This window comes from Lonchura striata, chromosome 3, assembly GCF_046129695.1.
Source record: "Lonchura striata isolate bLonStr1 chromosome 3, bLonStr1.mat, whole genome shotgun sequence".
Classification (NCBI taxonomy): Eukaryota; Metazoa; Chordata; class Aves; order Passeriformes; family Estrildidae; genus Lonchura; species Lonchura striata.
In genome coordinates, this window is record NC_134605.1 from 45,809,806 (window position 1) to 45,822,184 (window position 12,379).

The 12,379-nt window shown below is 37.9% G+C and overlaps 1 protein-coding gene across 1 annotated transcript in view; it reads left to right on the forward strand.

Moving 5' to 3' along the window:
* Positions 1–12,379, forward strand: part of ACTN2 (actinin alpha 2) — a 66,933-nt gene that overhangs the window by 17,613 nt on the left and 36,941 nt on the right. The window contains exons 2-4 of the mRNA XM_021527082.2: positions 4,906–5,020; positions 6,254–6,373; positions 12,198–12,284. Coding sequence (XP_021382757.1) covers positions 4,906–5,020; positions 6,254–6,373; positions 12,198–12,284 — 322 coding nt within the window. The remainder of the gene's footprint in view (positions 1–4,905; positions 5,021–6,253; positions 6,374–12,197; positions 12,285–12,379) is intronic.

Sequence of the window (12,379 nt, forward strand, 5' to 3'; positions counted from 1 at the left end):
TCAGAACATACTGTGGACACAGGAGCTAGGAGATCATATTGCAAGTTCGCAACTTATATTTTAAACCATGGATAACAGTCAGATGGGAAATTCTTCAAGGGAAAACCTCAGTCTGGCCTACTGGGAATGTTCTGGCAGAGCTCCTTCTGTAACACCCTTGTCATGCACTCAGAGCCCAGTAATGTTCTGTATAATTGCAGAGTGAATCACTGCATCCCATTTAGCCTGGAAGTAATGAAGACCCTCAGCCAACACAAAGGGAGAGGAAGAGCCCCTTAGAAGAAGGGCTGTAAAGCAGTTTCAAGAAACAACTCTATCAGACTGAAATAATTCAGGATAATATGTATGTAAACAAATGTGTTGAATGTTTGTATTTGAAGTTAATTTTAGACAGGTGTGTTCTCCTGCTCTAGTTATTAGAATTTAAGGGCCACGAAAAACAAGTTGTAATTCTGTTTTCCTTAGCAGGCACAGCAAGTATTAAATTTCCAATTCAAGTAAAACCAAACTACTCCTTTGAGCAAGTAACCTTTCTTGGGCTACTGATAGGGGTAGAGACAAGCAGATAAATGGCTTTTGAAATAAATACTAATTTTGAACACTTATAAATACTATAGCAGACAGAAATTGATTTGAGCTGGACTGAGTGAAAGGCAGAGTTAACCTTGATATGAGATACATGTACTAAATAGGATGCAGGTCCCCAGTGCTTCATTAGGCTGGAACCACTTCTGAATTTCAGTACTGAGTGCAAGCATATCCCCTGTGCACACAGGTTATGTTGGTGCTTTAGCGATATTCATTATGGACTCGCTGTCAGTGCCAAACTAGAAATTTACTTTATGTCTTCAAGAGGTGGAGCAAGTTGTCTTGACTCACCAGTACTGGAGGGTGTGGTGACTGTTGCTTTCTCAATTGTCTTTATCCGTATTTTCATGTAAGTATGTCACACTTGTTATTACAGTATCTTGTTTTCTGGCTTTGAACCACTATCAAGAGCAAGTTATCATTACACTCACATAAAAAGGAACACATTGACTTTTGCAGAGCTGTAGGGCAACTCAGATTTCAAAGGCACCATTTTTCCCAGAAAAGCATGTCTTTCACTGTGTCTGTATAAAAAATATTTGTACAAATTAGTCATACCCTATTCTTTTTTTTTTTTTTTTTTTGCATTAATTATTGATTGATAATTAGTTAGGGACATCTCCTTTTGCTGCCCCTGGGTTGCAATTTTTTTGTCAGAGACTTGTAAAATTAAATGGCCTGAGTAAATTACCAGGTAAGGGGTGTTTTCCCCCATAGGTATACACTTTGCCATACAGATCTGTGAATTGTGGAGAATATGCTCTTGGCAGTCTTCACAAGGAAGCTAAGTGGGCATAGAACATAAACTGCATTCTTTCCTGGAGTTACTGTTTCCAAAATAGACCTGTGACAGCAGTAGACAATTAATGGTGCATTAAGAGAACATTCACCTGTGTGACTGCAAGTTCTTTGGCTTCATGCCTTGCATCCTCTTTTCTGGATCTCTCTTCTCAGAACATTAGCAAACTTTCTTTTGTAATAACAAACTTGGAAAGGAGAAAATTTCATTTATTTATATGTTCATTTTGTAGAGCCATGTAGGGTAAATAAATCCTAAAAAGAAATGTCTAGCTTTGTAGACATTTATTTGTGTTCTTCCTGGTATTCAGCTTGTTGCCTTAAGTCCTGCTTTGTTTCTCTGAGCAATCTGATACTCTGAAATGTTCTGTACAGCTCAGCAGAAAAAGGAATTTGCTTTGTCTAAGTCATTTAATAGCTTTTAAATCCCAATGGATTACAAATTTCCAAGGTACTATATGCTGGCTGTATCTTGATCTCCAGGACTTGAACGTGCTTTGAATTGTTTCTCAATAACTATGAATAGAATTGTTAGTTAAAGCCAAAGCAGTGAGAACAAGTGCTATCAAAATAAGTATAGACGGATGAGTGTTAAATAAAATGTGGATTGAGGAAACTGTTAAAATTTGCAAGTTAAGTTGTGCAGTAGCTTTCATGCAGTCACTAATGAATTGCATCACTGAAACAAAGCTACCACTTCCCTAAGTATCATTTCTATAACCATGTTTAGTCCTGGGAGAAAGAAGCTACTTTGGAAGGCAGCAGGCTTCAGAAGCCACACACCAGCAGTCATTTCTAAGAGGCACAGGACAGCTGTCGGAAGGGAACAGACAGCACTAATGCATGGCCTGGGGCACTGGTAAAACAGAAAACTGAGCAACTGTAGTTTAAATAAAAGAAGAAATAAAAGAATAAAATAAATAAAAGAATTCTATAGAAGGCAGTCAAAACTATCTAGATACAGTCTAAATAAAGACTCCAATCACAGCAGAGTGCTTCAGCAGAACTTCTTATCTCATGGATGTGGGTCTTGTGGTAATTCCAAATTTATCCTTCAGAATGCTACAAATGTGGTACAACTGGAAAGAATCTTAAATAACCTACAAATATAGAAAAAAGCAGATCATAAAAACCACTCTGTCATCAAACTGTTTATTGAAAACAGTTTGATTCATCAGTAGCAGCATCTTTTCCTTGTGTGTATCACAGCAACATAGGTTGCGTAGAAAGAATGAGATGAGAAAACTGTTTGACTCTCAGGAAATTCAAGTGCCATAAAAATGTCCATTTTCAAGAGAAACTATTTAAATTATTTGAAAACTTTGTGATATTTGGATAAAACTTGTTTTGTGTCTATCAGTACAGCATCAAGTAAGTTGATTATATATATATATATATATATATATATATATATATATATATATATGTATTTGAGCTAAGAAGTACCAAGATCCTTTTCTTCTTAAGCAACTGAGAAGTAGCCTTCCTCACAGTAGGCATGAGAGTCGCATATTAAAACTTCTCAACCAATGGGGTTGTTGCCACTAAAATGTTAATTAAATGAAAAATGAGGAAAACTCATTTACTTCAGTGGTACAAAGTGAACATTTACCATAAATATCTAAAAGAAGAGATGGAAATGGCTGAGATTTTTCTCCAACTTCCTCTCTATTATGATGTGCTTGGAACAGTTCTACGAACTGCAATAGCATCTGCAAATAAGCATATATCCATCACTTAAGCCTAATTCATGAAAGGCTCATTTATTTAAAGGTTCAGTTTTCTAATATTTATTGCCAGATTGCCATGCAAGGTTCATGTGCATTTACCCTTGAGTGCTTTCAGCTTCTTTTATTCTGCATTGCCATAGTATTATTCCTTCCAAGAAGCTTGTAATAATTTTGAATGTGTGCAAATGACTTAATGTGGTGCTAAGCCTATTGAGATACATACCACTAAAACAAGATACTGCTTGAGGCAGACAAATTAGTCTTGTAAACTGTATCCTAACCCTATAATAATCCAAATGAAATGCCATCCTAATACTCCATGTCGTGCCCTGATGGTGGAGGTGCCTTCAATCTGCGCTGTGAGGATTGGTATGCTCTGGTTTCAGAACTCAGAGCTCTCATGAACTCAGTAAAGCTATTTACCTTAAAATGAGGAACATTCTGCCTTCCTGAATGTGAGCTAACATCCCTTTATTAATATGTGTTTGCAGATATGCTTCAGCTGCAACCTTATTTATTCCTATGTGCACACAGAACAACTTGCATTCCTACCTAAAATTCATCCTCTGCACGTCAACACAGACTTCTGCCCAGAAACACATCCAGTATTTTCTTCTCTCTCCTCCTTTTTCTGGGTATCTAGAATTAGAGATTTCAATGTACAGCTCTGCCATCTCCACAACACCTCTTGTTTCCTTTCAATTTGATAGGAGAAGATGATAAAAGGGAGCTGTTCCTTGTCAGTGCAGGAGAATTGAGAAAAAAGTCCAGTAAACTGCCCATCAATAAACTGAGTCATGCCCGACAATAGTCGCAATGTTATTCTTTAATAAAAAGTTGCTTTTTTAAGATTAAACATTTGGCAAAGTTCAGTCCATATTTTATTAAAGTATCAAATCTGTATAGAATTTGTAAAATTCAATTCCAGGGAAGATCTTTGTCTTAATCTACTGACCTTTCTTCTTCTGTTTCTGAGAGACCAGAAATTAAATAGTCTAAAGAAATCAGGCAAGAATAAAGACGGCCAAAGGGAATTTCTTATTTACAACTGGGATATATCTTGTTTATTTTAAATTATTTGAATTAAATGTTTTTAAAACTGGAAATTTGATGTAGCAAAAGAAGGGGAATTTCAAATATCTGACAATTTTAAGAAGCTGAAGTCTAATTTGCTACAAATTTTTAGTAAGAGTAACTAAAGTTAAACACCTGCTAAAATACCTAGTAAATACAAGCTTGCCTTGTGTATCCTAACAGACACTGAAAAGCAAGAACAATTTGTCAGAAAGCTGAGAGAAGTAATGGATATTTAAAACCAGACTAATTTAATTACTAAGTTTTATAGTAGCCTGTGTTTTGACTTCATTCATACAAAAGATAACATGTAAATGACCTCTGCAATTGAATTAGTTCTGCTTTTCACCTCTGCATGTAAAAGCAGACTTGACTATTCACTATGGATACAAAAATATTCATGGTTGCTTTTATAATTTTTTCTCTGCAAACTTAAGTATCTGCATTTGTGTCCAAGTTTTGCCTTTTTGTGTAGAACGTCTGCCTGGAGATGCATCTGCAAGCAGAATCTAGCACAAAATTTCTTCTATTCAAGAAATTCTTTGCATCTTCATGAACATCTGGGATAAGACTTTTGTACTTGGCAACATGTGTAGAGTGAATGGGAGCTGGACATCCAAATCTCAGATGCAGTGTTTACTTGCATGGCTTAGCAGTTGTTTGGAAATAAGTATTAATAAGTTGTTAATAAGTATTTTTTTAATTGCTCTTACAGACGTTTACAGCCTGGTGCAACTCCCACCTCAGGAAAGCAGGCACACAGATTGAGAACATTGAGGAGGACTTCAGAAATGGCCTCAAACTGATGCTCCTCTTGGAAGTTATCTCAGGTTAGCTAAAGTAAAGTTTTCTGTGTATTTACAGCACATGAACTGAAACACTCCTAAAGTAACAAAAATTGTTAACGATTCAAAACAGTGAACACGAACTAAGTAGACTGAAGAGTGGGAGATGAAACACTGTAAAGCAAAAAGGAGGGGAGAAGAAGCTCAGCTTTTTGCTTGTCCCCAAAATTTTCTGGTTTGTGCTTGTGTTCCAGGAGATCACAGTGTATCAGGGTATCATTGACATCAGTGTTGTTGAACAAACCAAAAACATTGAGGACTTTGTCTTAGCCCCTAACACTTAAAACTTTTACACATAGGTTACAAATTAATTTTATTCTGCATTAAGCATAAACATCTTGCTTTGCTTTTAATGACTTTATTTGATGTACCAACGCTTTCAAAAGTGAGTGCCTAAAGCGCACCTAGATCAATATTTAGTCAGAAATAAAAGGTCTCATTTTTCAAAAGAGTTGAACATCCAAGAACTTTTGCTAACTGATGTAAACTCAGTATTTCCCTTTTGTTATGCATTATTCAGTGGGTCAGTCTCCAAGGTAAGAATGCCCCTTAATGGGAAGAGAATAGCTCAAGCTACAAATACACAAGACAGTTTAGATTTTCGCTGGAGATTCCAATGTGGAGAGAAATTCTTCAAGTGCTCATTCCTCGTGAAATGGAGAATCTTTTTAGAAATTATTATTATTAGTGATCATTTGAAAAGATTAGTTTGTTCAAACACATCAGCCCTATGCTCTGAAATGAGCTGCTCTGCTGTGCTGGATGAGGTTGTTAAAAGCCATCCTTCTTGGTCAGGTGTTCAAGAATGCTGTGGCTGAACTGCTGGATAGAATTCAGCCTCTCTTTACAGTTGCTCAGAGAAGGATAATGAGCTCTGATTCTGCCTTCTTAATATTCAGCTACTGCAACTGATAGTAACAATAAACCAGAAGTAAAGTAGGAGGAAGTACAGGTATCTTGCTGATGTTTAGGACAAACAAAAATTTTCCTGTGGTTTTACTACTATATCAGAAAGATCAAAATCAGATACTTCAATATTTGAATTTTTTTTCAGGGTTTGATTCAAACCTCTTTGGCATTTTTTCAGAAAAATACCTCTTAAAATAATTGCTGACTTTTAGGTAGTGTTAGGGAACAGCCACTCTTGATTTCTAATCACTTTTATGTCTGTAGCAAGGTGTATATAAGAATAATCACATTAAATTTGTTTTTCTGCAGGGGAAAGGCTACCGAAACCAGACAGAGGGAAGATGCGCTTCCATAAAATTGCTAATGTCAACAAAGCTCTGGATTACATCGCCAGCAAAGGAGTGAAACTTGTGTCAATTGGTGCAGAAGGTATGTGACAGATCCTGACAGTGCACTTTGGTCACATTACAGAGCAGTCTGGTGGACACTCTTGGCCACCTTATGTTATGGGTGTCTCGGAAATCCCTTAATGTTGTTTGCTGGATTGTATCTGTGAAAGGACAAGAGGTGGAAATTTTTGGAGTGCTGGAGAGGGATAGGATTATAAATGAGCACTAAGCTTAGTTCGTCTCTAAGGTTAAATTGAATTGTCTGTGTTTCAGTAGGTGTTCAAATAATGATTTTTTTTTTCTTACAGAATCCTTGTGGTTTTCCCATAGATTATTAAAAGTAAGAAACTCTTTAGAAGCCAGGTTGGATTCTAGGGTGTGCTTTATACGGTCTGGCATCTTTAGGAGATATTACTCAGATGAAACAAAGGCTGACATCACTGCTGAGTGGCTGGAACATACTCCCACTTTATTATGAGATTTTCTGCAGCTGTGTTTCTAAAATTCACATGTAGAGTTAAGGGAGTGACCAAAAGAAGCTGGTAGCTGGGGAGAGACTGAACATATGAAGAAAGTGGAGCGGGATGCTATTTACTAATGTAATTGCTTTTTTATTGTTCTGCTATTCAGGTAGCTAAGTACCAACATGTGGCTGGCTGGATAGATTCTGATAGATGTAAACTGATCTAAAGAAGACAGCCTCTCACTATAACTGAACCTATGCCTCCCTAGGAGATTCAATTAATTGTTTAAAAATGACAGAGGTGTGTGTAGAACTTGTTGCTCTATGAAGATATTTGCATAATGGTTTCCATAGCCATTAGCATACCAAGAATGATGTGGCTAGCATGATATACAACTATTTTTGATTCCATAGCCTCAGTGATGTGCTTTCTATGCTTTTTCTCCTCACTCTAACATGTCCTTAGAGCAAAATTTTGGCTGTAACCTCATTATGATGATGATAAGCACTCCTGTATTTTACTGACATTTCTAGGCCTTTTTAGATTGATTTATGAGCCTCTTCTTCCTGTTTCCAGATTTCTACAGGCTTATATGTATCCTTATTCTGGCTTCCAAGCCTTGGTCCTGGGGAGCTTACTGTAATTGTGGATGAAGAGGAGTTTCATTATGTGGCATAAGGGTGTCTGTAGAAATAATGAAGAGATCTTTCAGCATTCATTGGTTTTACTGTGGTTTGACCTAGCTCACTTGGTTCCTCAAGTGTTGTTCACCAAATGTGTTCAGTTTCTAGATCTAGAACTCAAAAATCCCAAGAAATATGCTTCATGGACAGAGAGTTTGTTTGAATTCACTCTTTATTTATTCTAGACTGAACTGGATGAGTCACCTGAGTCCAAATCCATACCACCTGTCTTTAGGCACACAACAGAGACCTCTTTTGGGGAATATATCATCAATGGGGAGAAATGGGCAATTCCCACAGGCACCTCAGATCTCAGAAGAGCTCTACTGCATTTCAGAGGTGTGGCTCCCTCCATCACTTGTACAGACTGCTTGGGCACCTGTGCCCTTTGCTCAGTTAAATGAAGTGGGATAAAAAATATGCTTCTAAACTTAAACCTTTGCAGTAAGGCTCTTCTGAGAGTGACATGGCATTAAATGGACAGCAGAGGGTACTGAAGAGACAATTTAGGTGTGGAAATGAAAATTAAGAATACAGATGCCTGTTTGATAGCTGGTGAAGAAATGCTGAGATTACAGAGCATGGATCAAATGAAAGGTAGTTTCTGTCATGTCAGGCAGGAGACTCTGAGGCTTCCTAACCAAAACCAGAGCATAGCAAAAGGAATATCTTGTGGGACAGAGTTGTTCTTGCTGATCACTGTTTGCACAAGATACATCAGCTCATATCTGCTTCTAAAAGGAGCAAGCCAGCCTTCTGCACTCCCATCTCCCTTATTTTGCCCCGTTTATTGCTGATCACTACTGCCAGGGTATTCAGGCTGGGGAACAGCACTTGAGCATTTTCTGAAAGCAAAGCATCTGGAATAGCTCAGATCTGACACTAAAAACATTTAAAATAACCCTGCTGTTCTCCTTTGCAGCAACTGGCATGGGTTCAAATGCTCTGTGATTCAGGTGCTCCATGGTAATTCCCTTTGGAAGGTGGCAGGAAAAAGGGCAGTAACCTCTTCCAGCTTTTCTGCAACTTGCTGCAAGTTTACGATCTATGCATTCAGTATTTATTAGAGATTAAGGTGATGGTTTTAGCTATTCCCTGTTTCTGGAATTATCGATCAATAAAATGGATGTATTAAAAGCAAAACCAAATTAATTATCATTAAAAAAACCCCTAGATTCTTAGATGGAAACATAGGGAAAAAATTCCCAGCCACTGTGATGGCTTAGGTGCAGAGGAACCTGTCATGGTAAGACATGACACTATGTGAGCGTGGCCTGATGCCCACGTTAGATTCCATCCATGTGGGCAGGAGCAGAGAGATGCACGTGCCTTCCCTCCCACTCTAAACAGGCTGAGCACAAAGCCAGCTCTGGCACAGACGTGCTTAGTGCCCTGTTAACTTTACTGCATCCCCTCTACTAAATTTGTTGCCTAAAGCACAGCGCTGTGCTGATGCAGCAAAGCAGTGTCACATCTGACGGGGTATGGTTTCACACTGTGGGACCTCTGGCACCAGTGGGTGTCTAAAGAGTCCCTGTGCCCCCTGGAACTGCATTCCTGCTCCCACACTTCACAGCCCTGCCTTCTCACTTGGGCTGACAACTGTTGCTCTAGCTCTCCTGGAGACTGGATCAGCAATCTGATCTGTTTTTAAAACACACTTCACTTTTTTTTTTCCCTTTGTTGCATTTTTCAGTGTTGACCGGGCAGTCATGTAGTAGTGAATGCCAGAAGGGAGGAGAACAGTCTCCTTAAATTTGTCTCCTTATCAAAGTCTACAACCCCTTAACTCCCTGCCCCTGTGGTGAGCATGGGGCTTGTGGGCTTGCCTGCACCCATCTGTTTGGGCATTCTCTGAGTTACATGGATGCTTGGAATACTTTTTAATTTCCAAAGCATGAAAGTTTTGTATCTAAATCTGCTGAGGATCATGTTCCATTATCTGACATACTGAATGGTGAAGAGCACGTAGGCCCAAGGGGAACAACTGGCATTTAAAATGGGGCCTCAAAACACTGATTCCTGTGGGACATCAGTAGAGAAATAAAATTAAGGCCCAGGGATATTCTTTGAAGTGATCATTATTGTTCTGAGCCTAACTTCTCTAGGCTGTCTGTGGAGTGGAGAGAGCTGATCACTTTTAATTGTGATGGTGAGCAGGAGCCAAATTTATCTTCTCTGACCTGTCTTGTCAAAGAATATCTCTCATTTCATGGTCATGAAATGAGACTACAGAATCAAGAAGCTAAAATTAAAAACTGTGAATGTAGTCCTTATGAGCCATTCATAGTCCAGGACTTAAAAGTTTTCTCTTAAGTTTTAAAAAAGTGCAGTAACTCCATTTGGAAGGTACTTGCATCCTGAATGAAATCAACTAGATATGGAGAACCACAAAAAGACAAGTATCCTGTTAATTCGGCAATACTTCTGCATTGCTTTTCTGGGACATGAAAAAAATGTTAAAGACCAAATGATATATGAATCTGCTACAAGAAGATTAGAATAAAAAAATAAATACATAAAACCAAAGCAGAATAAAAAAAATGGGACTAAAACCTTTGAGAAATTGCTTTGCTTTACTTTTTCCCTAGAAGTTTTTATTGTTTCAGCTTCATTTTTTCTTCTCTTCTGCCTTCATCCCTTGAAAGCTGTAGCTTTGTGTATGTGAGGGGTAGGAGATATATTCCAGCGAGAGCAAACAGGCAGTGTGAAAAAATTAATGAAGTCTTCTACTGATCTGTAGAGGAAAATTATAGGAATGAATCAATGCCATTTTGTACTGCTACTTTTCAATATTTTAGCAACTTTGTTTTTCTTCCTTTTCTTATGTAGGAGTCTTTTTTGTTGTTGTTGTTGTTTTATACTAGCAGTTTTGTGAGAAACTAAAGCTGGCAAATCACTTGAAAATCCTCCTGAGGCACAACACAGAAAGTTCCCTCTCTTTCATTCTGTATGTGTGTACATATGGATATGCAAATCAAAACAGCGATGTAGTGATTATGCAAATCTATTAATCGATTGCCTGAGAATCAACAATGCCTCCTGAGTATTTAAATAAATTTATTTTACATTTGAAGAAATTTGTTGTTACTGTATATACATATCAGACATCTGATCAAAACAGTGAAGTGACTTGACTTCACTCAGGGGGAGGGAAGAAGAAGTAGCTACATGCTCTAATTGCTATTTGGCCTTTTTTTTGTCTTGAAGGGTTTTGTTTTGAGATTTGAGGTCTTTCAGGGCCAATAAAGCAGGATGCATGGAAGGCAGGCAGAGTGATGGAAAATTAGTGCAGGATCCAAAGGGGAAAGGGAGAAATTAGCCATTTATATATAAACTTGAATTATCACACTAACAAAATAAGTAGAGGGTAGTGATGGGTTACATACTTCCTATTACATTTGTTAATTCCATAGGTTCAAATGACAGCTTGTGTCACGTCCTGCTGCAATTTAACATGTATCTCTAGTCTCAGAGACAGCAGCTGCTCTTGCTCTGTAAAGGTTGCCCCTGGATTCAGGCAATTTTAAGTAGCAGAGTGACTGGATTTTCTGCTGGCACCTCTATTGGCATTTGATGTTAAATTGAGGAAATTCCTCCTGCTGCAAGTTCCTCCTGCTCCTTGCCCAGAACACCAGTGGGCCCCAGGCAGACACAGCTGCTTCACTTTTTGAGAAAGGCTGGAGGTGACTTTTAAGTAGGGGAGCAGCTGGTGCCTTCCCTGCTGCACTGCTCCTTTGGTGTGAGGTGACTGGAAAGTCACTCTGCAGTCCCATCTCCTCCCTTCCCAATGCTGCACCCTCCTTATGGTTTCATTATATTTTTCTAAGTATCTTGATTTACTTCTGAGAACAATTTAACATTACCATCACACTTAAGTGATCTGGCAGTACATTTTGGTGTTGAGAAATTTCAGTGGTATCACTTAATTACAATGTGGGACCATTGGATTCTGACCTGGCTTGTGGCAGGGATTCCCATGTTCCCTGTGTTATCAGTAGTCTCAAGCAGTCTTGGGACAAATTAAAACCTCAGAGGTAAAAAAAAAAAAAACAAACCCATTTATATTAAAGATACTTAAATGTATGTATGCTTCAGAGCTGTGAGGCATTCCAGCCTCGTGGCTGTGCTTCTGAGCAGCTTGGCAGGGAGCTGTGTAGCTCAGTGTCAGGAGGTGTCATCAGGTCTCTTGAGCTGGTTTTTGTGTCCTGTCTGGGCTGGCACTAGAGGTAAATTCTCAAACATATCTAAATAGTATAGGGGAAATTCTGTGTACCATTTTATTAAAAACCAATACTGTTAATATCCTGTAGTTCCTTAAAAAACTGGGGTAAGACCCCAGTGTTTTTTGGTTTTGTTGTATTTGAAAATGGTTAATACTGATGCAGTTCAAACTTTTATTATTTCCCTTCATATTCTGTCTAAAACATCATCCTAAAAGGTAAAGATTTGAAACTGTTACAACTACTCTGAGAGAAACCTTTCAGCATGGAAGGACTGAAATTACCTTGACCTCAGTAACTTTCAGTCCTACTGACAGAGTAGCATGAGTTTGTTGAAAAATGAACCCAGGTGAACTCTGTGTAAATATAAAATTATAGTAAAAGTAGAATTAATTTACTAGTTACAATGTATTGTTTATAGAAATGTGTGATTAAATAAGATGGAATTGAAAAATCATATTAAATACTACTACTATATCTATTTTTCACCTTAGAAATCGTGGATGGCAATGTGAAAATGACACTGGGTATGATCTGGACTATCATCCTTCGTTTTGCTATTCAGGATATTTCAGTGGAAGGTAAGAGTAATAAAATTATTTTAAATTATTAAGAAATGTGTTAAAGACATTTTTTAATTAATTGTGTACAAATGTGAGAAGTGTTTTAAAATAAT